Genomic DNA, 23611 nt, shown 5'->3' with positions numbered 1-23611 from the left:
GGCTGGTAGGTACTGGGTTCGGATCCCAGTCGAGGCATGGGATTTTTAATCCAGATACCGACTCCAAACCTTGAGTGAGTGCTCCGCAAGGCTCAGTGGGTAGGTGTAAACCACTTGCACCGACCAGTGATCCATAACTGGTTCAACAAAGGCCATGGTTTGTGCTATCCTGCCTGTGGGGAGCGTAAATAAAAGATCCCTTGCTGCCTGTCGTAAAAAAAAGAGTAGCCTATGTGGCGACAGCGGGTTTCCTCTAAAAAAAATCTGTGTGGTCCTTAACCATATGTCTGACGCCATATAACCGTAAATAAAATGTGTTGAGTGCGTCGTTAAATAAAACACTTCTTTCTTTCTTTTATATGCACCATCCCACAGACAGGATAGTACATATCACGGCCTTTGATATACCAGTCGTGGTGCACTGGCTGGAACGAGAAATAGCCCAATGGGCCCAGCGACGGGGTTCGATCCCAAACCGACAGCGCATCAAGTGAGCGCTTTACCACTGGGCTACCTCCAGCTCCTTAGTTCAGAAGACTACGTGACACTGACTGTAGAGTTATTAATAGTCGACATACTCTATTTTGATTCTGTAAACGAGGAAAGGGAAGGACGTTTTGTTTAACGACAATTCAACAGATTTTAAACTTCGGCTATTTGTTGTCAAATATTATGTTATTGAGAGAGAGAAAGAGAGAGAGAGAGAGAGAGAGAGAGAGAGAGAGAGAGAGAGAGAGAGAGAGAGAGAGAGAGAGAGAGAGAGAGAGAGAGAGAGAGAGAGGGGGAGAGAGGGAGAGGGGGGAGAGGGAGCGAGGAGAGGGGATAGGGGAGAAAGGAGGGAGATAGGGAAGGGAAGAGAGGGTAAGGGCGAGATAGGGTAAGGGAGGATAAAGAGGAAGGAGGAAGAGAGAGAGAGAGAGAGAGAGAGAGAGAGAGAGAGAGAGAGAGAGAGAGAGAGAGAGAGAGAGAGAATGATGGAGGGAAGGATGTAGAGAGAGAGACTAAGAGGGGAGGGTGAGAGGGGAGGGAGAAAGAGAGGAGGGAGGGAGAGTGAAGGAGGGGAGAGAGATGGAGGGAGAGAGATGGAGGGAGAGCGAGGGACTGGAGAGGGAGAGGGGAGGGAGGGATATATATATATTTTTTCATTTATATAAATTTCATTTTATTTCCTAAAATATATTTTTTCGTACGAACGAAATTATTTGAAGACAAAATCCAGTTTGGGCCTCTTACAAATATTAAGACGACCAGAAACACATTGAATATACAGACAATGATATTCTAAACAAGAAAATATATGTAATATGTAAGCTTAATCGTAGAAATATTTTATTAGTCGGAAACATCTTACAATGCCGCAAACTCAGGAATGTCCCTTTAAACACAAAACCTAGCTGAATTTACTCGAAAGTTATTACACAGTGGGCCACAATGTAGCTTTTTAACTGTCTTGACAACGCTAAGTGAAGAGTTTTTTTATTCATACGCTCAAGAAATAATCCCTATAATAACAATAATTTAATTCACTGTACAATACACTCAACTAGAAATAATTGCAGCATTTATGTTTTTGTTGAGTTATTGGTTAGTACAGCCATTTAGCCGTTTAGCGAAAACAACGCAATACAAAGTCATCGATAATAAATCTCAGTTTCTTGACGTACCGTGTTATGTTCATTTGTATACCCCACTGGCTAAAGTACACTATACGTGTATATATACGCAGAACTAGTACGGGTGGGTGTATGCATATATACCATTTTTATGTATAATAAGTTTAAAGGTGCTGAAATGGCGACCGCGGCGAAACGAATTCTTGTGCTAGGAACGGACGGGGGTCTTCAATCGAACTATGCGCTGGAATGTGAGTATATGTTATTTCTTTATAAAATAAATCAAAGTATAACCATTACTATAATTAGCAGTTGCCCTGTGTTGATTTAACAACAGCGCCGTCCATGAGCCAGAAGGGTCGGTCGAAACCATCTTGGGGGACGAATGCTCATAGTGACTTTTGTCAAGGCCTACATCCCTAGGGATGAAAAATTTATGATAGCTTTGCAGAACTCACAGGTAACCAAAAAACAAGTAAAGAGGAAGTAAAAAAACAACCCATGACAGAACTGTGATGAAGGGTCTTGTACAGCCAGCCAAACGAAAGGGGATATTTCTAACTTAACAGGACATTTTGTTTGGTATTTTCGGAGAAGGTGACTCTCCTTCCCCACTGGGTATGGTCCTGGGACCTAATTAACTAAACTCTCGAAACTTTGGAAAGAGTTCGACCCGTACCCCTCTATATCAAAGGCTCTAACCCTGTTCCTAAAACTACCTTAACCATTGAAAGGGGGGTACGGGTCGAACTCATACAGAAACGTCGAGATCTCGCAGTTTAATTCAAAACGACAAAATGTGATGCTGCTTAAGTAAGATAGATATAATTAAAGTTTGTTTTGTTTAACGACACCACTAGAGCGCATTGATTTATTAATCTTCAGCTATTTGTTGTCAAACATTTGGTAACTCTGATATGTAGACTTAAAAGAAAACCTGCTACATTTTTCCATTAGTAGCGAGGGATCCTTTTTATGCACCATCCCACAGATATGATGATACACACACGGCGTTCGTTTAATGCGCGGTCGGTCTAGGATCGATCCCCGTCGGTGGACCTATTGGGCTATTTCTCTTTCCAGCCAGTGCTCGACAACTGGTGTAACAAAGACCGTGGTAAGTACTATCCTGTCTGTGGAATGGTGCATATAAAAGATCCCTTGCTGCTAATCTAAAAGAGTAACCCATGAAATGGCAACATATGGTTTCCTCTCTCAATATCTGTTTGATCCTTAACCATATGTCTGACTCCATATAACCGTAAATCAAATGTGTTGAGTGTGTCGTTAAATAAAACATTTCCTTACTTGTTCGGCAAATTGTGGTCTGGACTAGTAGAAAATATAAATTGTATAATACATATAACATATATGGTACTAGCCATATCTTCTGTGAGGGCTACCGACCTTCTCAAGCACAGGGACGGGACGTAGCCCAGTGGTAAAGCGATCGATCCCCGTCGATGGTCCCATTGGGTTAATTCTTGTTCCAATGCACGACTGGTATATCAAATGCTGTCCTGTCTGTGGGATGGTGCATATAATAGATCCCTTGCTACTAGTGGACAAATGTAGTGGGCTTTCTGTCTCAAGAACCGGCCTCGGTGGCGTCGTGGTTAGGCCATCGGTCTACAGGCTGGTAGGTACTGGGTTCGGATCCCAGTCGAGGCATGGATTTTTAATCCAGATACCGACTCCAAACCCTGAGTGAGTGCTCCGCAAGGCTCAATGGGTAGGTGTAAACCACTTGCACCGACCAGTGATCCATAACTGGTTCAACAAAGGCCATGGTTTGTGCTATCCTGCCTGTGGGAAGCCCAAATAAAAGATACCTTGCTGCTAATCGGAAAGAGTAGCCCATGTAGTGGCGACAGCGGGTATCCTCTCAAACTGTGTGGTCCTTAACCATATGTCTGACGCCATATAACCGTAAATAAAATGTGTTGAGTGCGTCGTTAAATAAAACTTCTTTTTTTTCCCCCTGTCTCAAGACTGCATGTCCGAATTACCAAATGTGTGACATCTAATTGCCGATGATTAATAAACCAATGTGTTCTAGTGGTGTCGTTAAACAAACTTTTTTTTTCTCTCAAGCATTTGTCGAACACTATCCCGCACATTCTTTTTTGTTTACAAATGTAATTTTCTTCCAAGTTCAAATTACGTCTGACGTCGTCCGTTGCTATGTGACTTCCTAACAGACCGTTAAAAGTTCATACCAAGATAGCAATAAATACTGTAGGGCCTATTGTATTTAATCTGAATAAAAATACACCTTTTGAATTACTTATATACATATATATCAATGGTCAACATACTGCTGCCCCGACCGGGTCTTGCCGGTCAACATCACCATCGGCCGAGGTACTTATTTGCCTGGCCAGTGGCAGATCTAAGAGGGGCAGGGGCCCGCCACCCCCCTACATCTTGTGACAGTTTATATATATATATCTATATCTATATATATATATATATATATATATATATATATATATATATATATATATATATATATATATATATATTTGATGTTGGATAATCCAACGAATATTTTCGGAAACATATTATTGCCACCCCACCCCCAATGGATTTTCTGGATCCGCCATACCGGAATTAGTTTCCGTTTATACTTGCACATTATATTATAGTTGCACATTATATTATACCATGTATTACCATATTATAAATATGTTACTTTTATTATGGTATGTAGAATTTTATCTTAGCAATTAATTATAAAACAAGAGATTTTTAAAGGTAATTACAAAAATACGATATTTACAGACAAGAGATTATGTCCTTTGTCTAAACTCTTTGGCTAATTGTGTACTGATTTAATTTCCATTGGTGATAACATTAAAATTTTCTAAAAAAATTGACATAATCTTCTTAATTTGGTGTATATACTGTTGAATGATTAAAATGTAGTTTAAACGAAATATGTATTGAAGAATTTGTTTTTTTTACAAATTATCAAACATGTTTAGAGTTGCGGCCCCCTTTTGCTTGTCATTAATGGTTGCATAGTACGAAAGAAGAGAGTTCCGTGTCAAAGTTAAAATATTTACGGAGTAGAAGCAGCTGTGGGTGTGATTCGTAGTAATATGTGACATTGATTATTTGTGCAAATACTATTATCCACTGACAATAAATAAATACACTTTTATTTGTTATACAGTTGTTATACAGTTGTTATGCCATATATGCCAGAGGTTGAAATTAATGCGGAGTACCCCCAAAAATGGAACTGCAATTTTCAGCAAAAATGACGGTTGCTATTAAAAATATTAATTAAATCTCTTAAATGCTATATGTGACCTCCCATTTTCTTGCAGGCAGATTAGATGTGAAGTGCCACACTTTTTATTGCTGTACTTCCTGGGCGTGTTGCCCATGCGCGTGCTGTAACCTCACCGTGGTGCAGGGGTGTAACATTGCGGGTATGTTTTCTGGCAACACACCATTTTGGCCTGGAGTTCAGCCAGACGGGTGGTCAGAGAGGCCCGACCTGATCAATCGGCTAGTCACGCCAAGCTCGAGAGCAAACATTCTTTGTTTTGTTTATATAGCCAAGAACAAACATTGTTTGATTTACCATTTGTATGTGTTGCTCTTGGGGCGGTGGCTAGGGTTAATTGGGTGATTTATTGTGTGTTTATTGCCCAAGTATATCAACCATGTATTCCTGGCATGATTGTCTGGTGGTTATCCGCAGCTTCATGTTCCCTTGCTGGACTCCGTGGTGGGTGGGGGCATGGTTGATGAATCACATGTCCTTAATTATGGATCTATCAAAAACCACTATAATTTCCGATGGGACCCTGAAAAGGACGACTATATCCACCTTGAAGAAATCGAAAGTGGTTTCTTCTCTATCTTGGTCAAGGTTCCTTGTCGTTGAATCTTCAGATGACGGAGCCTTGAAAACATTGTCACCTTTTGCTGTACTGGTTTGGCCAGTGAACCTAAAAGCGTTAAAAGGCTTCGAAATGGTTCATTGCTGGTGGAATGCTCTGCAGAGAGTAATTCAAAATGCCTTTTGAAATCAAAGATGTTGTGCAGATTTGGAAGGTGTCAGCGAAGAAGAGATTTGTGAAAATCTCTCTTCACAAGGTGTTTCTTCAGTCAAGCGGATAAAGGTTCGTCAAAACAATGAATTAGTTCCGACGAATACTTTAATTCTGACATTCAATACGCCTGTCCTTCCAGACTCTATTAAGGCTGGCTACTTGAAGATATCTGTTGCACCTTTTATTCCAAATCCGTTACGGTGCTTTAAGTGCCAAAGATATGGACATGGACAAAATACATGCCGTGGCAGGCTGACATGTGCCCGCTGTGGTCAATTTGATCATGATAGCAAGAAATGCCAGGCTGACATGGCTTGTACCAGTTGCAAGGGTAAGCACTTTGCATACTCTCGTGAATGTCCAAAATGGAAAGTAGAAAAACAGGTGCAGCAGATTAAAGTGAAAAAACATCTTTCTTTTACCGAGGTCAGTAAGTTAGTTGAGACTACAACACCTGTTGTAGCTGGGAAGTCCTATGCTGTAGCGGTTAGAGTCTCGACAACAACTGTCTCGGTTCAGACAGATTTGACCTGGCCAAATGATACCAATCACTTTAAGAAGATTTCAGATATACAAAAGGCTCGAAAACAAGCAGCAAAGGTTGTACAACAAGTGAGCAAAGCATCTCAGGTGTCTCCGGATTCTATGAATCCACCAAAAGGGTCTGCTCCTGGGCAGTCTGGCTCCAGTAGACCTGTGACAAGCAAGGACACTAAAGTGCATCAGAAGGATCGCTCTTCAGGACGATTAAAATAATCTGAACAGCAGCCAATAACTATTAGCAATCAATATGAAGCGTTAGATTGTGTAGGTGATGAGATGGAAAATCTCATCACCTGATTATTCAGAATCATATCGACCACCTCCAAAACCAAAGATAATACCCATACTTCCACCCAATGGCAAATAAATTCCTACAGTGGAACTGTCGTGGGCTTAGGCCCAATTTTGATAAATTAAGTATTTTAATTCAAAAAGATAATCCTCTTGCAGTGTGTCTTTAGAAAACTTTCCTGAAGGCCACTGATCATATTACCGTGAGAGGATTTAACCTTTATCATAAATTTCAAGAAACTGAAAATAGAGCATCTGGGGCGTTTCCATTCTTGTTAATGGAAATATTTCTCAGAGTATTGTCACATTGACTACCCATTTACAAGCCGTGGCTGTAAAAGTCAAGGCTCATAAAACTATTACTCTATGTTCAGTTTACTTGCCACCTCGTAATCATTTTAATTTTAATCCTAGGGACTTTCAATGTCTTATTGATCAGCTCCCTACACCCTTTATTATTATGGGGGATTTTAATGGTCACCACACTTTGTGGGGATGTGAGGATGTTAATATTAGAGGTAAACAATTGGAAGACTTAATTCTAAAAAATGACTCATTTTATTTCATGATAAAAGTCATACATATTTTCATTCTGGAAGTGGTTCTTTCACTTCTGTAGACTTAACCCTTTGTAGCCCTTCACTTTTTCTTGATTTCTCCTGGAAAGTTGGTTCAGACCTTTGTGGTAGTGACCACTTTCCTATTATTTTGGAGAATGATGGACCCCTATCGCTTCAAAGGGTTCAAAGGTGGAAGTTGGCGAAGGCAAACTGGGGTCCATTTCAGCATCTGTGCAGAACTCGACTGCAACAATTTGCCATTGCTGATGCTGATGATTCCATATCTTTGTTCACTTCCATCTTGAAGGACATTGCAGATGAAACTATTCCTAACACTTCGGCAGTGCCAAGGATGCATTCAAAGAGCGAAACAGGTTACTTGAGAGGTTCAAACGTGAACCTACTGGGGATAACCTGGATGCATTTCGTATTGCTAGGGCTAAGGCTCGAAGAGAGATTAGACAGAGTAAAAAATCATCTTGGAGAACTTTTGTCTCCAAGTTGAATTCACAAACATCAGTAAAATCTGTCTGAAATAGGATCCGTAAAATCAAAGGTAAAGAATCCAGTAATACAGTTCATCATTTGTCTGTCAATGATACGGATGTCACGTCTCATAGTGACATTTCCAGTGCATTGGCAAACAACTTTTCTCATAATTCATCTTCTGCTTTCAGTACAGATGTTTTTACATCTGTCAGAACTAAAGCTGAAAAGCAGTCCATTAAGTTATCATCTGAAAATGCTGAAGTGTACAACAGGTGTTTCTCTATGGAGGAATTGCAGGATGCGCTTCGTAGAGCCCATGATACTTCAGTAGGACCAGATGAAATTCATTATCAGTTATTAAAACATTTACCTGAATCATCTTTGATGGTTCTTTTGAATATGTTTACTTACATCTGGATTTCTGGTGACTTTCCTTCTGATTGGAGGAAAGCAATTATCATTCCTATTCCGAAGCCTGGTAAGGATCCAACCAATCCTACTAGTTATCGCCCTATCGCTTTGACAAGTTGCATTTGTAAAACCATGGAACGAATGATCAATCGTAGACTCGTCTGGTATCTTGAATCCCACAAATTGCTTACTAACGTGCAATGTGGGTTCAGATCTAGACGTAGAACGGTTGATCATCTTATTAGATTTGAAACATTTTGTAGGGAAGCTTTCATCCATAACCAGCACTTGGTTTCAGTGTTTTTTTATTTGGAGAAAGCTTACAATACCACGTGGAAGTATGGGGTTTTAAACGACCTCCATGGCATGGGCCTTAGAGGTCGACTTCCAGTTTTTATATCTCAATTTTTAAGAGATAGATCTTTTAAAGTCCAGGTGGTGTCGACTTTGTCCGACATTTACCCACAGGAGATGGGTGTGCCTCAAGGTAATAGCCTGTCTGTAACTTTATTTTCTGTGGAAATTAACAGCATCACCCAATGTTTAACACCTGGTGTGGATTGCTCGTTATATGTCGATGATTTTCAAATTTGCTATAGATCGTCCAATATGAGTATAATTGAACGTAAGTTGCAGCTTTGTTTGAATAAACTTCATCAGTGGGCAACTGGCAATGGCTTTATATTCTCACCGTGAAAAACGGTTTGTATGCATATCTGCCAGAAAAGAGGTCTCCACTTAGATCCACAGAAGTTTCTGGACAAAAATCCAATTCCAGTTGTGGAGAAGACCAAATTTCTGGGGGTTATATTTGACAGGAAGTTATCTTTTGTGCCCCATTTTAAATATGTTAAAAAGAAGGGCTTAAAAGCTCTCAATATTTTAAAAGTTATTGGTAATACGGAATGGGGAGCAGACCGAAAGGTTATGCTCCGTCTGTATAAATCTCTTGTGAGGTCAAAACTTGATTGTGGATGCATTGTATATGGGTCGGCACGCAAGTCTTACTTGCAGATGCTAGATCCTATACACAACCAGGGACTCAGGCTTTATCTTGGTGCGTTTAGAACATCTCCTGTAGAGAGCTTGTACGTTGATTCACACGAACCTTGTTTGGGTGCTAGACGTGCAAAACTTTCTCTGCTTTCTCAATATTGATTTAACTGACACTTTGGAAACTCCTTCATATTTTGTTTTACCACCTTGGTGTATTACTCCACCTAAAATTGTGTTTGATCATGTGCATCTGAAGAAAGATCGTACAGATGCTGTTGTTTATAAACAGTTTTTCATGGAAATTCAAGAGAAGTACCGTGATTATATTCCTGTTTATACAGATGGATCACCGGATGGGAATTCTGTGGCGTGTGATACAGTTTTTCCATCAGACACTATTCTTTCCATGAGACTGCCTGACTCGGCATCGATCTTTAATGCTGAAGTGTGGGCAGTCATTAAAGCCTTAGAAGAAATCAAGGATTCGATTGCATCCAAATTTATTATTTTTACTGACTCACTTTCGTGTCTCCAAGCTTTACGCAATATGAATCCGGTCCATCCGTTAATTGGGATGGTGATACGAAAGTGTGTCTTTTTATCCATTGCCAATACAGTTATTGTTGGCATCAGGGGTAATTAAAAGGCAGATTCAGCTGCTAAGTCTGCTTTGGATTTGCCTCGTGTCGGGGTTGGCGTGCCTTATACTGATTTTAAACATACTATCAACGAATTTATCTTTTCGACTTGGCAACATGATTGGGACGGTGCGATTGCGAACAAGCTTCATTCTATCAAGCCAGTCTTGGGAGAGTGGCAGTCTTCCTATAGACCGTGCAGGAAGGATGAAATAGTCTTGTGTCGTGCTCGCATCGGTCATACATATTTGACCCTTCATTTATCTTAAAGAGAGATCCTCCACCTCAGTGTGTTCACTGTCAGTGTACTCTGACGGTGCGCCACATGTTGGTGGAGTGTAAGCATCTTAAAGAATCTCGAAAAGATATATTTGGACCACGAAATGTGACGGAATCCTTTCGAATCCATCCAGAACTTATTTTACAGTTTTTATGTGATACTGACTTTTATTGTAAATTTTAATTTGATATATCTGTGATATTTGTATGTTTGCACAGTTCTTTATACTATGTTTTAATTTAACTGTTGAATTTTTATATTGATGTTGATCATCACTTACTGTTTGCATTTACCATAGTTTGACACCCAATAGCCGATGTATTTTTTCGTGCTGGGGTGTCGATAAACATTCATTCATTCATTCATTCCTGGGTGTGTTGTTACGCTGCTTATATCAGTTTTATTAGTAAACGTTAACATTATCGGCAATAGGAATTGATTTGGTCTATTGAAACCTAATTTAAAGGTTCCAATGTAACAAATCAATTCATATTACCGGTAATGTTAACATTTATTAATAAAACTGATATTTATAAGCAGCGTATCAACGCACAACGGCAGCAAACCAATAAAAATGTGGTACGTCACATTTAATCTACCTGCAAGAAAGAAGGGGGTCACATAACAATTAACAGATTTTATGAAGGTTTGGATTAACTACCCTCATTTTTGCTAATACCGTTGCTCCTTTTTTGAAGTACCTTGAAGTGGTTTCAATCTCTTATTTATTCTGCATAACAACTGTATAACAAATAAAAATGTATTTATTTATTTACTTATTGGCAATGGATTTTTTTTGTTTTGTCGTTTCAGTTATATTTGTGTTACGTCAACGAAACATTACACACCTTGAAAATTAACATTTGTTTTGATTGCCTTACAAATAATTTTAACGTACAATTGTTTTCAGATATGACAAAACACGTGTACCGAGAAGGTGATTACGTGTACGTGGTTTACTGCCCAAAGTTGAGGATGCAGCAAAGAGGATGTAGCGGTTAGTGGTTTCTACTATTTAATCTCACTGGCTATTCCAAACGCGCGCGTATGTACATTGTATGTATGTATATATATATATATATATATATATAATGTATATATATATATATGTATGTATGTATGTATATATATATGTATATATATATATGTATGTATGTATGTATATATATATATATATATGTATGTATGTATGTATGTATGTATGTAAATATGTATGTATTGTATGTATGTATGTATTGATGTATGAATATCTATATATTGTATGTATGTCGTGGTTGACTATTACATACATAGATATTAACGCACTGGCGCAGGGGATAATTAAATCCTTTCTGGCCTCACAAATTGTCCCATGCCGTTGATGGGACTCGAACCTGTGGCACCGATTCGCCCGCAAATTGCACGACTAACCACGATACGCTCTGAGCTATCGAAGCTTCCATAAAAAGGAAGCTCTTTAATTCAACCATATGCATGGGGCCTACAATCTACGCGGTCGATCCCGCTTACGTGCATGAAACAGTGGGCAGACCTGTATGTATGTATGTGCGCGCGCGTGTGTGTAAAATCTTCAAAAAGTATGAAACAATCATTATGGTCGGACCATGGGCAAGGCTCACACTGGAACAAATTTTGGTTTAGCCAATTTTCAGATTTGTAGAGAATTTCCTTGACAATTATTAAAATGTGTTTGAAGGAATTTAAGTAATATTTTATTAGCCAAAGACTACATATTATAGCCACTTTGTGTTCAAATTAGCAATTGGCTAATGTGGCGATGTACATGGTGAGCCCTGCATGGGAATAAATAATGTTTGGAGCTGTGATACATTTTATTTTTGCCAAAAAAATATACATTTTGTTGGCATACATACATATTTATATATAAAATAATATAATGTGCACACTGCGGGGAATGGTATGTAGCATCGAGTTACAACCGATAAAATTCTATAGTAAATGGGTAATGCATGCATAGCAATAATATACAATAATAACATATGTCATGTATCAATGTTGTCTGTTCTATGCGTGGTAGCAGTTTTCAAATACTTACACAATTTAATTAGCTGTTTTGAATTGTCGCTGGACAGTAGTTGCGTTAATTTAAATGTTGATGGTTTATTGTAATAAAAAGGTTTAATATATTTATCTCTTATGTTACTGAAGAAAGGACACACTAGAACAAAGTGATATTCGTCTTCTACAACATTCATATTGCATAGACGACAAATTCTATTATTCCTGTCAATATTGTTGTATCTGCCCGTTTCTATAAAGAGATTATGGGAAGATAATCTATATTTACTTAAAATATGTTTGTATTACAAGGCAATAGGTTTCTGAAGATAAGGTTGTAAGCAATAATTATTAACAACGAATTTGTATAAGACATTTTGGAGAATTGTTGAATACAGCATATATAGATTGGATAAATTGATCAGTCATTCTCTGTTTGAATAGTGATATAAATGTTTTGCGATTTTCTACATTTTGATTATACCATATGTGACCAAAACCATTAGTGAGAAGCAGGTCTCTTATTTGACTAACCCAGTTAACAGAACGTGGTTTTCTTATGCACTCGTCATATAGGGTGTTATAACACTCTTTCAAAATACAGTTATCTGTATTCAACAAATTTATCCAATATTTAACCACACGGATGTTCCTACTTATGTACAAAGGTGATCTACCTAATTCAAAATAGACTATCATATTAGTAGTGCTCCTTTTCACGCCTAAAATACGTTTACAGAATTGTAAATGTAGGATCTCGTGACTATTTGCTTTGTTAAAACCCCAAACTTTACAGCCATAATTTAAAATACTACTAACATATGTATCAAACAATGATAGTAATGTTTCTGCATTTAAGAAATAGTTACTAGTTTTTCCAAATAGAGCAGCCATAGCTTTTCTACCTTGGTTGCATATTACCTTCTGAGCGGTATTAAAGTTTCCATTATAATGAAGACAGACCCCAAGATAGTTAAAACTGTCAACAATTTCTAAATCGGTTTCGTGGTATGTCCACCTTTCTTCAGGTTTCACATTTCCACCTTTTCTGAATACTACAATTTTACTTTTATTAATATTTACTTGTAAATTCCATTTGTTTGAGTATATATACAAAGTGTCTAACATACTCTGCAATTCAGGCGCACTTTCGGAAAACAATACTGTATCATCGGCATACATCAGTAGACAGAGATGAAGCATATTTAACTGGTATAGTCGGTCGGTGGAATTTAACAATTCCATTTCTAGATCGTTAACAAATAAAGAAAACAAGAATGGCGAAAGAGCTTCTCCTTGAATTAGACCGGATTTGTACCAGAAGGATTCAGATATATTTCCCTGATATTTCACACATGATTTTATCTGACCATACTTTTTTTTTTACAACATTTACAAGCTTACTATTTAATCCTAATTTATAATTTTTTAGCCACAATGCCTTATGCTCAACTGTATCAAATGCTTTACTAAAGTCAATGAAAGCACAATAGAGTCTTTTCTTACTGCCAAGTGTCATAGTTATAAGACTCTGCAGAGCAAAAATAGCGTCAACTGTGCTAAAACCGGGCAACAACCCAAACTGAGCATCAGATATAATATTGTAGGTTGAACTCACATTCAATAATCTATTGTTTAAAATTGTTGTGAACAATTTTGATAAGTGGCGTGATACCTCTATAATTATTTACATCGTTTTTATCACCAATTTTAAACACAGGAATAATTGTGCCATTGCACCAATTTTCTGGAAGATGCCAGAGTCTAAAATAACATTAAAAAGTTTACATAGTATAGGCAGCATTATATCTTTACATTCAGCGAAAAACTCATATAATAGGCCATCAATGCCGGGGCTTTTGTTACGCTTAGCTTTGCTTAACACATATAGGATCTCATGTTCGGTAATACGCTTATCTAATTCTTCGTATAAGGCTTGGTTATCTTGATGAGTGCATTCGTTAGTTCCTTGTGTATCATCGTTTTGTGTAGAACAAGCTAGGTTTTTAAAGTGATTCATAAATGTGTCTATTGTTATATCACAGTTATGGTCTTTTTTAGATTTACTACATTTTTTGTAAAATGCTTTAGGGTTATTTTTCCTAAGAGTACCAATCATATTTCCTTCCTGCATTAGGTAAGATGAACGCAGTTTCTTTTGTAACACTTTGTACTTATTTTTAGCATCTGATAGTTTGAATCTATTTAAATGGCTACAGATGTAATTGAATTGCCGGAGAGCGCACATATACCTGTTGTATAGCTTTGTGCATTCCTCATTGAACCAAGACTTGTGTTCACGGACGATACCGCGTTTGTTAGTGTGTACTGAGCAGTTGTTACCTATTCGAGTTTCGCGCTTACATGTCTCGTCAAATATATCATGTAACACCCCTGTTAGATTATTTACACACATTAACAGAAGTCTTTTTAAGAATAAGGTCGTCAATACAAGCACTTAATTCTTGTTGTTTAGACATAGCATTGTTAAGTGTTGTTTCTTTTTTTATCATCATTCCACTCATATACATATGTTCTGCTTGCCGTTTTACAAGTACATGTACATTCATTTATACCATACGGTTTTCTTAATAACATGAATATAGGTGCGTGATCAGAGTGAATATTAAAATCTCCAACATAAAAATCGTGTGTAACATCTAGAGAATATTTATCTACAATACAGTAGTCTATTACACTAGTACCGTTTTTGTTATAGAATGTGATTTTCCCAGTGCAATCACTAGCTGACCGGCCGTTTATTATTCTAACACCAGACGATATGCATAGGTTTAAGACAGATCTTCCTGAGGTGTTTACTTTCATGTCTTCGGAGTTTCTTTTATAATATATATCAATTTCGTAATCAAAATGCTTTGGTACACAGCCGATATCATCAAAACGTGTGTTATCATTTTTTATAAAATCACTCTCGTGGCCGACACGACCGTTAAAATCACCCATTAGTATAACGTGCCCCTGATCTTTAAAATATTCAACATTTTCTTCCAGCACTTGGAATAAGTCACAATCGTACACTGAATAAAATTCACTTCGATCTGGGGGGTAAATATACAAAACAGATATAAGTGTCTACATGATAAACAATAACCAATAATTGATATTACACGACCGAGACACGTTTATAGATGATACCAATACACAAGTATTTTAGCATGTTCACAAATACATTAAACAGACACAACGATTTGACAAAGAAAACTTTATCTCGTGGTGCGGAATCATTTATTTATTTGTTGTTACTTTTTTACCAGTTGGGCTGTCTGAGAAGATAAAATGTTAATAATTAATATTATTAAACTATCGATTACTTCTATTTCTTCTGTTTTCCGTTTTCTGTCCTTTCAGTTTATTCAATCGTTTTTCACAAACGTTTACTTTAATTTATTGATTGATTTATTTATTGAAAATTGCAGTCGCCGTTAGTGTACAATTTAATGTTTCTAATTAGGAGTGGGCCTCGTAAGTTGGATAACTTGTGCCCAATATTATATGTACTGAACTACATGTAGTAACACAAAATTGAACGGAAAACATAGATTTGAATACATTATCACAAATTATGCTTATAGAAGTAATTATATAATTTTGACATAATACAGAAACAAACGTGTCCAGTATTCGCCATCTGAGTATTTTTATTTTGCAGATTTGGCGAACATCGACAAAGAGAAAGCCTCCAAAATAATGACAGAAGAAAAAAATATGCTGGATACTGAAGTCAGACTTTTACAAGACAATCTGGACGAACTGAAGGTATTTTATGTTCTTGCCCACTGGACAGGGTTATCCAGCTTTTGCACGGTGCTAGAAAAATCTGTCTGACCCTAAGGTTAGATACATCTGTCCGTCTCGAGGGCTAAATAAATTTGTCTGACCCTAGGGCTAGAAAAATCTGTCCGACCTGAGAGTTAGATAAATCTGTCCGACCGGAGGGCTAGACGATTTCTACATACGCGTGACGTCATAACTCATGTTTTACAACGATTGACGTCATAACTCATGGTTTTCAAAATTCTGTTTGCCATTTCACGTTGTATCATTGTTTTAAAAATATTTAAACAAATTAATATTTTCAACTTTATATTTATGTCGTTGCATAAGGTGGACTATATTTTTCCGCGTATGATTAAATGAGTTTGCAGGTGAAATGTATACGAATCGTTCTGCAATAAACAGACCGTAGCTTACAAAATTAATGTTTTGTTACTGTAATTAAATGGGCAAGAAAAAGAATCAATCACCGTTATGAGGTATAGATAAGGCAACTCCAACCCTCGGGACAAAAGAATAAAGGAAACAGAAAAAAAAGAGACGCAATAAAGTTTTCTATGTGTTCGATAGTTAGACAGCAGGTTTGATAAAAGAAAACACAAGACACAAACAAGGCATCGCAATGATTACATAATGGCTAAACAAATAATAATAGCAATAAACTAAATAAATAGTAATAATTTTAAAGATCCATACTTTATTTATTACTTAAGGGAAATGTTTTGTTTCATTTATATACTTATGTACATGAAAAAATATTTCTTTATTGTCTTCTTCACTTAGAGTATTTTTACCATTTAAAACTAGTTGTAAATCTATTGGCTGAAATCTTTGCAATGAATTCCAGAGAATGCGTCTTTGCCTTTCATATAAAATGCATTCACAGAAAAAATTATGATTGTTTTCAAAAGTATATCCACAACTGCACGAGGAATCGGTGCTAAGACCAACTCGATATAAGTCTGCTTTTAAATCACTACACCTGTGTCTTAACTTGGTATGTAATACATTTTCTCTTCTATTACAAAATGAATAGTATGGCGCAACGTATGGGACATCGGGTTTTATTGCTTTTTTAAATGAAGATATGTTTTGACAATTTCGAATTTCAGCCCGTAGGTTGTTCCAAAGTTTTATTGTCGAATGGATACATGAAGATTGAAGTAAATTAATTCTAGCAGGGGGTAAAGAAATATCATTCCGATTTCTTAGCATGTAAGGGGATCTTTGTCCAACTGTTTGTGGTATACTGTGTATCATAAATTCAGGAGCTATACCTTTCATTATTTTAAACATTGCGCACAGCTTTTTGAATTTACGCCTTGAAGTAAGTGTTGCTAATCCAGTTTCGTAATACAAAGACTTTCTAGATGCAAATTTGGGCAAACCCGTGATTAATCTGGCGGCTTCTAATTGTACTTTTTCAATATTGTTTTTCTCTACTAAAGAACACCCATCCCATACTTCCGATGCATATTCTAATATCGGGCGGATAAAAGTTATATATATTTTCAATAATGCTTGTCGATTTAATAAATATTTGTATTTCCTAAGTACAGAAATCATTACCGAAGCCGATTTACAAATGAGGAGTTCAGGCGCAAAACCCAATAAGTCCATCTGACTTCGTTTGTTTTAAAATGAAGATTTTGATCTGATGGTAATTTTAATTCTCACTAATTCCACTTTTCGTGTCATGAAATGGTTATGGAGCAATGAACAAAAAAATATTAATGTAAAAAATGAACCTTTATTAAAAAACTTGGTAATTGCCAAAATGTGATTGATTTTTCTGCAAAACCAAGTAAGTCCACCTTCGGTTTCTTTGCAAAACTCAGTAAGTCAATTTCTGGAGACTAGTCTTATGGAAATGTTGCAGAATCAAACAACAGACAATTAGAAACATCTTAAAAGTGAAGGTTGAATTAAACATTTACAAAAGAAGAACTTTACTTGTCCATGGATATATCAAAGTTTGGCAGTTGCTGGCCTATTGTTCCTAGCCTTCACAAAGCGTTAAAACTGACACTTATTTAAAACGATTGTGCCATCCCAGTGTAATAACTATGACAGTAACATACTCACTCTAGAATTATAATTATGGAAAGATGACTGGTAAATAATGCCAGTTGGGGCACAACATACTCCATCCCCCATTGGAAGTCATCAAAAGATTACACGAAAGTTCAGTCAGTCATCTCGCCCCCTCCCCAATTTAAACACACATCCATCGATTTATTGAAATTGGGCTAGTGAGCGTTAAAGTAATTTTTCACAATATTGAATAAACTGGCACACCACATAATTCCTGGTCACATGTCAACTACATCATAAGTTTCCATAACTAGCGTGGATAAATTGGCCAAAATCTGAAGGAATTATACGAATTCAGCGCGCAAAAATGCTTATCATGGGCGTGGCCATCTTATGCGTCATGTGACCTGATGTGCACATGTGATTGGCGGTCTACAAACTACGTGGTTCTGCAGACAAACTCAGATGGCGTTTACGAGGTTCTGCAAAGAAATCGTATTCTAGCTTGGATTTAGAATGGGACTAACGGGCTTTTGAAGCAAAATGTATTTGCTCATCGGGTACCAGGGACTGAGAAGGTTTGTCAGCAACTGTTATCTCAATTTTCATGGATGTGGCGTTTACGAGGTTTTGCGCCTGAACTCCTCAAATATTATTAATATGTGTTGTTCACTTGGCATTTGCTGAAAAGGTTAAACATAAATGTTTATGAGTTTGTGTTTAATATTTTGGTACCAAATACAAGGTTAGGTTTTGGCTGTATGATTGCTTTTGTAAAAAGTACAACGTTAGTTATATCTGGATTGAAAGATACAAGCCATTTTGAGACCATTTGTGAAGCTTTAATAAGTTTGAGTTAAGGTTGTTTTCAATGGAAGAGATATCATTAGATGAAGATGTTATGTTGGTATCGTCAGCAAATAGTCTCGGTACACAGTTTAGGTTATTTGCAATATCATCAATATAAATTAAAAATAATAATGGTCCTAATACTGAGCCTTGAGGTAATCCGACCATTAAAATGCTTGAATTTGATAGAGTATCATTTACGATGACTCGTTGCTTTCTGTTTGATATATAATCTTTAATCCAAATTAGTGCATTTCCTGTTATGCCACAGTTTTCAAGTTTATGAATTAATCCTCTGTGCTATACTCTATCAAATGCCTTTGACATATCACAGAACACAGCACAGAAGTGTTCCTTTTTGTCAAAAGATTCACTAATAATTGATGAACAGCACTGTGATTAGGGCGATATGCGCACTGATATTTATATAGCAGGTTATTGGATATAAAATAATTATATAAATGTTTGAATACAATTCTTTCAAATATTTTTCCAATGCAACTTAGTAACGATATCGGTCTATAGTTAGTAGAATAACATTTGTCACCTTTTTTTGAAGAGAGGTTTAACATGAGATATCTTCCATCTGTTAGGGAATTTAGATGTACGTAAAGATTTGTTAAAAAGCAACTGAAGAGGAACTTTGATTGAATGGATGATACGTTTAAGTAGTTTGTGACTAATCTAATCTGGACCCATTGCCTTATTTGGTGCTAGTATATTTATGATATCCGATATTTCTTCTACATTTATTACTAATGACTCTTTACACCGTAGTTGCCAAGGAGGGAGTTCTTTATTTGTATCATCTACTGAAGCAATAGAAAGAAAATATTTGTTTAATGTTTTCGCATTTTCGAAATCAGTGAATGCAACCGATAAATGTGTTGTTGGGTCTTTTAACGGGGGAATTACCGTCTGACTTTTGTGTTTATTTAAAATATATTTTAAACAAACACAATTAAGATTCAAGCACGCTGTCCTGGACACACACCTCAGCTATCTGGTTTGTCTGTCCAGGACAGTGGGTTAGTTGTTAGTTGGTTAGTGGTTAGTCAGAGAGAAGAGGGTGTAGTGGCGTTACACCTATCCATTGAGCCCTAAACAACTCGCTCTGGGTGGGAGCCGGTACCGGGCTGCGAACCCTGTACCTACCAGCCTGTAGTCCTAACCACGACGCCAAAATTGCAACTTTACAAACTGCCTAAATAGTTTAGTTATTTAACAAATGGACTGTAAAATCAGTCCGTTTATTTGATAGGCTTATTACAAATTAATTTGATTGGGGGGTGGGGGGTGGGAGGAAACATTGTGTATTTGGTTTTCTTTACTGTATAGATTACAAGAACATGCAACAATATTCACTTTAGTAGCTCGACGGTTTGAAATTCACTACAATTGATTTGGAAACGTTCGGTCACATGCCGAATAGGTCAGAATCCTAAACCAATAAAACGTGATTAATAATGCATCTTACTCATTTGTTTTTAATAATAAATGAACTATCCTGAGTTTGCTGCCTTTGTAAGTGTTTCTGACTAACAAGACATTTTTAGCAACTACATTTTCCAGGGCCGTAACGGGTGGATGCGAGGGGCAGTTGCCCCCCTGAGAATCTCACTTCTTTGTTTTTACTCCAGAAAATAGCATACACATCTCAGGTTTTAATTTGTATAGTTTCATTTACTCATAAAAAGTAGTGCCACCTCGCCCTCCCTAGGATTTTGATCAGGGTACGGCCCTGTTTACACGTTAAATATATTTTCTTGTTCAGACTATCGAAGAAGAAGTTTGTTTTGTTTAACGACACCACTAGAGCACATTTATTAATTAATCATCGGCTATTGGATGTCAAACGTGGTAATTATGACTCGTAGTCAACAGAGGAAATCCGTTACATTTTTTTCTAATGGAGCAAGGGATCTTTTATATGCACTTTCCTACAGACAGGAAAGCACATAACACGGCCTTTGTCCAGTTGTGGTACACTGGTTGGAACGAGAAAAAAACCCAATCAGCTGAATGGATCCACCGAGGTGGTTCAATCCTGCGACGCAAGCCCCTCAAGCGAGAACTCAACCGACTGAGATAAATCTTCAAGACTATCGATGTCTATATATTATATATTTTCGTATTGTCTGCAGTTTGTTTCATACACGTTATTAACGTAGCCCAGTGGTAAAGCGTTCGCTTGATGCGCGGTCGATCTAGGATCGATCCCCGTCGGTGGACCCGTTGGACTATTTCTCGTTCCAGCCAGTGCTCCACAACTGATGTAACAAAGGCCGTGGTATGTACTATCCTGTCTGTGGGATGGTGCATATAAAACATCCCTTGCTGCTAATCGAAAAGAGTAGCCCACAAAGTGGCGACATCGGGTTTCCCCTCTTAGTATCTGTGTGGTCGTTAACTATATGGCTGACGCCATATAACCGTAAATAAAATGTGTTGGGTGCGTTGTTAAATAAAACATTTCCTTCCATAACGAAACCAAGGAGCGTTAATTTAATAATTTACACCGGCCTCGGTGGCGTCGTGGCAGGCCATCGGTCTACAGGCTGGTAGGTACTGGGTTCGGATCCCAGTCGAGGCATGGGATTTTTAATCGAGATACCGACTCCAAACCCTGAGTGAGTGCTCCGCAAGGCTCAATGGGTAGGTGTAAACCACTTGCACCGACCAGTGATCCATAACTGGTTCAACAAAGGCCATGGTTTGTGCTATCCTGCCTGTGGGAAGCGCAAATAAAAGATCCCTTGCTGCCTGTCGTAAAAAGAGTAGCCTATGTGGCGACAGCGGGTTTCCTCTAAAAACAGTGTCAGAATGACCATATGTTTGACGTCCAATAGCCGATGATAAGATAAAAAATCAATGTGCTCTAGCGGCGTCGTTAAATAAAACAAACTTTACTTTTTTTTAAATTTAATAATCGTTCGAAAACGGCAGAAAACACGTCAGGATAGAGGAGTCAGTATGCAAACATTTTCTTTGGGAGGGGGGAGGGGGCGGGGGGTAACGCCCACAAGTTCCATCTGATTTAAAGTCGATCCCCTCAACTCAATACGCTGGTAACGGGCCCGGAATGATTGCCACAGAGTAAATGAGACGATGCTGTATTTATATGTTGCTAAATCAATACATGCATCTGTGACTTTCTTTGGGCAAGACGTAGCTCAATGGTAAAACGCTCGCTTGATGGGCGGTCGGTTTGGGATCGATCCCCGTCGGGTAATTTTGACATATAGTCTTAGAGAGGAAACCCGCTGCATGTTTCCATTAGCAGTAAGGGGAAACTTTTATATTATACACCATCCCACAGACAGGATAACACATACCACTTTGATATACCAGTCGTGATGCGATGACTGGAACGAGAAATAACCCCGACTATATGTCACAATTACCAAATGTTTGACATCCAATAGCCGATGAATAATTAATAAATGTGCTCTAGTGGTGTCGTTATTCAAAACAAAGAAACTGTGTCCGTCTCAGAGGTAAAACCATCAACCTTAAAGGAACATTCCTGAGTTTATGCCATTGTAAGATGTTTCCGACTAATAAAATATTTCTACGATTAAACTTACATATTAAATATATTTTCTGGTTTAGAATATCAGTGTCTGTATATTCAATGTGTTTCTGGTCGTCTTAATATTTGTAAGAAGCCCAAACTGGATTTTGTCTTCAAGTAATTTCGTACGTACGAAAAAAATATGTTTTAGGAAATAAAATGACATTTAACCGATTTAAAGGGACATTCCTGAGTTTGTTGCAGTTTTTAAGATGTTATCGACTAACAGAGACTTTTTAACGATTGTAATTACTTATCAAATATATTTTTCTGCATAAAATATTAGTGGCTGTATATTAAACTTGTTTCTGATCGTTCTAATATTTGTACTAATATTTATACAAGGTTAAATTTCATTTTATTTCCTAAATTGTTTTTTTTCGTACGTACGAAATTATTTGAAGACGAAATTAAGTTTCGGCATCTTACAATTATTAAGACGACCAGAAACACATTGAATATACAGACACTGATATTCTAAACAAGAAAATATATTTAATATGTAAGTTTAATCGTAGAAATATTTTATTAGTCTGAAACATCTTACAATGCAGCAAACTCAGGAATGTTCCTTTAAGGTTGCACACCAATGTTCGTTTCTGAATACATTTCACGATCATTCCAATGTTAATAGCGTACAACATTCACCATCTGTTGTCATTATGAATTATCCTATGATAAAACATGCATATCAGATGTATATTAGGATATGAAATAAAATATGCTTTCAGATCAAAGGAGAAATAATAATAGGGAACCCAGACAAAAGACCAGCCGAAGCTCTTCTTGAAACGGCAAAAGCGAAAAAAGCAGTAATGATTATCATTGGATCACGTGGAGTTGGAAAAGTACAGCGCGAAATTACAGGAAGCACCAGCGACGACATCATCTTGAATGCCCACGTCCCTGTCCTCGTGTGCAAAGCCTGATTTCTTTCATTATTTAAAAATATACCCGTTTTTATAATCCACTTGTTTTTAAGGCATATTGTCACAGACTACTGACCTATTAAATAACCTAACAAAGTATTACCTAAAAATATATAATTTTGATTTGTCCCTAAATGTACTTTATTCAACCATCTACGTAGCCACCATACTCCACTTATTAATGATATTTCGTAAAAATAATAGAATTATAGCAATGGTCTATAATTAAAAAACTGTTATTGTCAACAGGGTTGACATGGATTTCACTCCATCGTGGTTCAGTTAAGGTGATGCGATAGCTAGATTTGGTTTCCAAATATTAATGTAATTTTCATTTATTATAAATTTTTAGAGAAATAAGGTCCTTAAATCTGTGACAATATGCCTTTGAAGGGACTATCCCGAGTTTTCAGCGATTGTTAAGATGATGTCGACCAACAGACGTTTTAAAGAGACAGACCCTAGTTTCAACCCGTGAAAATTAACACTACGTTTAGTTCATCCACAAACCTGTAATACA

General features: G+C 37.1%; 1 protein-coding gene across 1 annotated transcript; it reads left to right on the top strand.

Moving 5' to 3' along the window:
• Positions 1-1756: 1756 nt before the first annotated feature.
• On the top strand, positions 1757-23223 carry LOC121390457. Its single transcript, XM_041522279.1, has 4 exons — positions 1757-1864; positions 10802-10888; positions 15581-15687; positions 22894-23223. The coding sequence occupies exons 1-4, from the start codon at positions 1765-1767 to the stop codon at positions 23089-23091; spliced, it is 492 nt and encodes a 163-aa protein (XP_041378213.1). The 5' UTR covers positions 1757-1764; the 3' UTR covers positions 23092-23223.
• The last annotated feature ends 388 nt before the right edge of the window (positions 23224-23611 follow it).

Source organism: Gigantopelta aegis, chromosome 3, assembly GCF_016097555.1.
Source record: "Gigantopelta aegis isolate Gae_Host chromosome 3, Gae_host_genome, whole genome shotgun sequence".
In the NCBI taxonomy this organism is placed as follows: domain Eukaryota; kingdom Metazoa; phylum Mollusca; class Gastropoda; order Neomphalida; family Peltospiridae; genus Gigantopelta; species Gigantopelta aegis.
Note: the sequence above shows the minus strand (reverse complement) of the source record. Positions and strands in the feature narration are given on the sequence as shown.

Excerpts from the sequence above, each read along its gene's own strand:
- LOC121390457 (XM_041522279.1), top strand. The coding sequence starts at position 1,765 with ATGTATAATAAGTTTAAAGGTGCTGAAATGGCGACCGCGGCGAAACGA. Across the intron at positions 1,865-10,801 it reads ATCGAACTATGCGCTGGAAT|ATATGACAAAACACGTGTAC; the intron begins GTGAGTATATGT and ends AATTGTTTTCAG. Across the intron at positions 10,889-15,580 it reads GCAGCAAAGAGGATGTAGCG|ATTTGGCGAACATCGACAAA; the intron begins GTTAGTGGTTTC and ends TTTATTTTGCAG.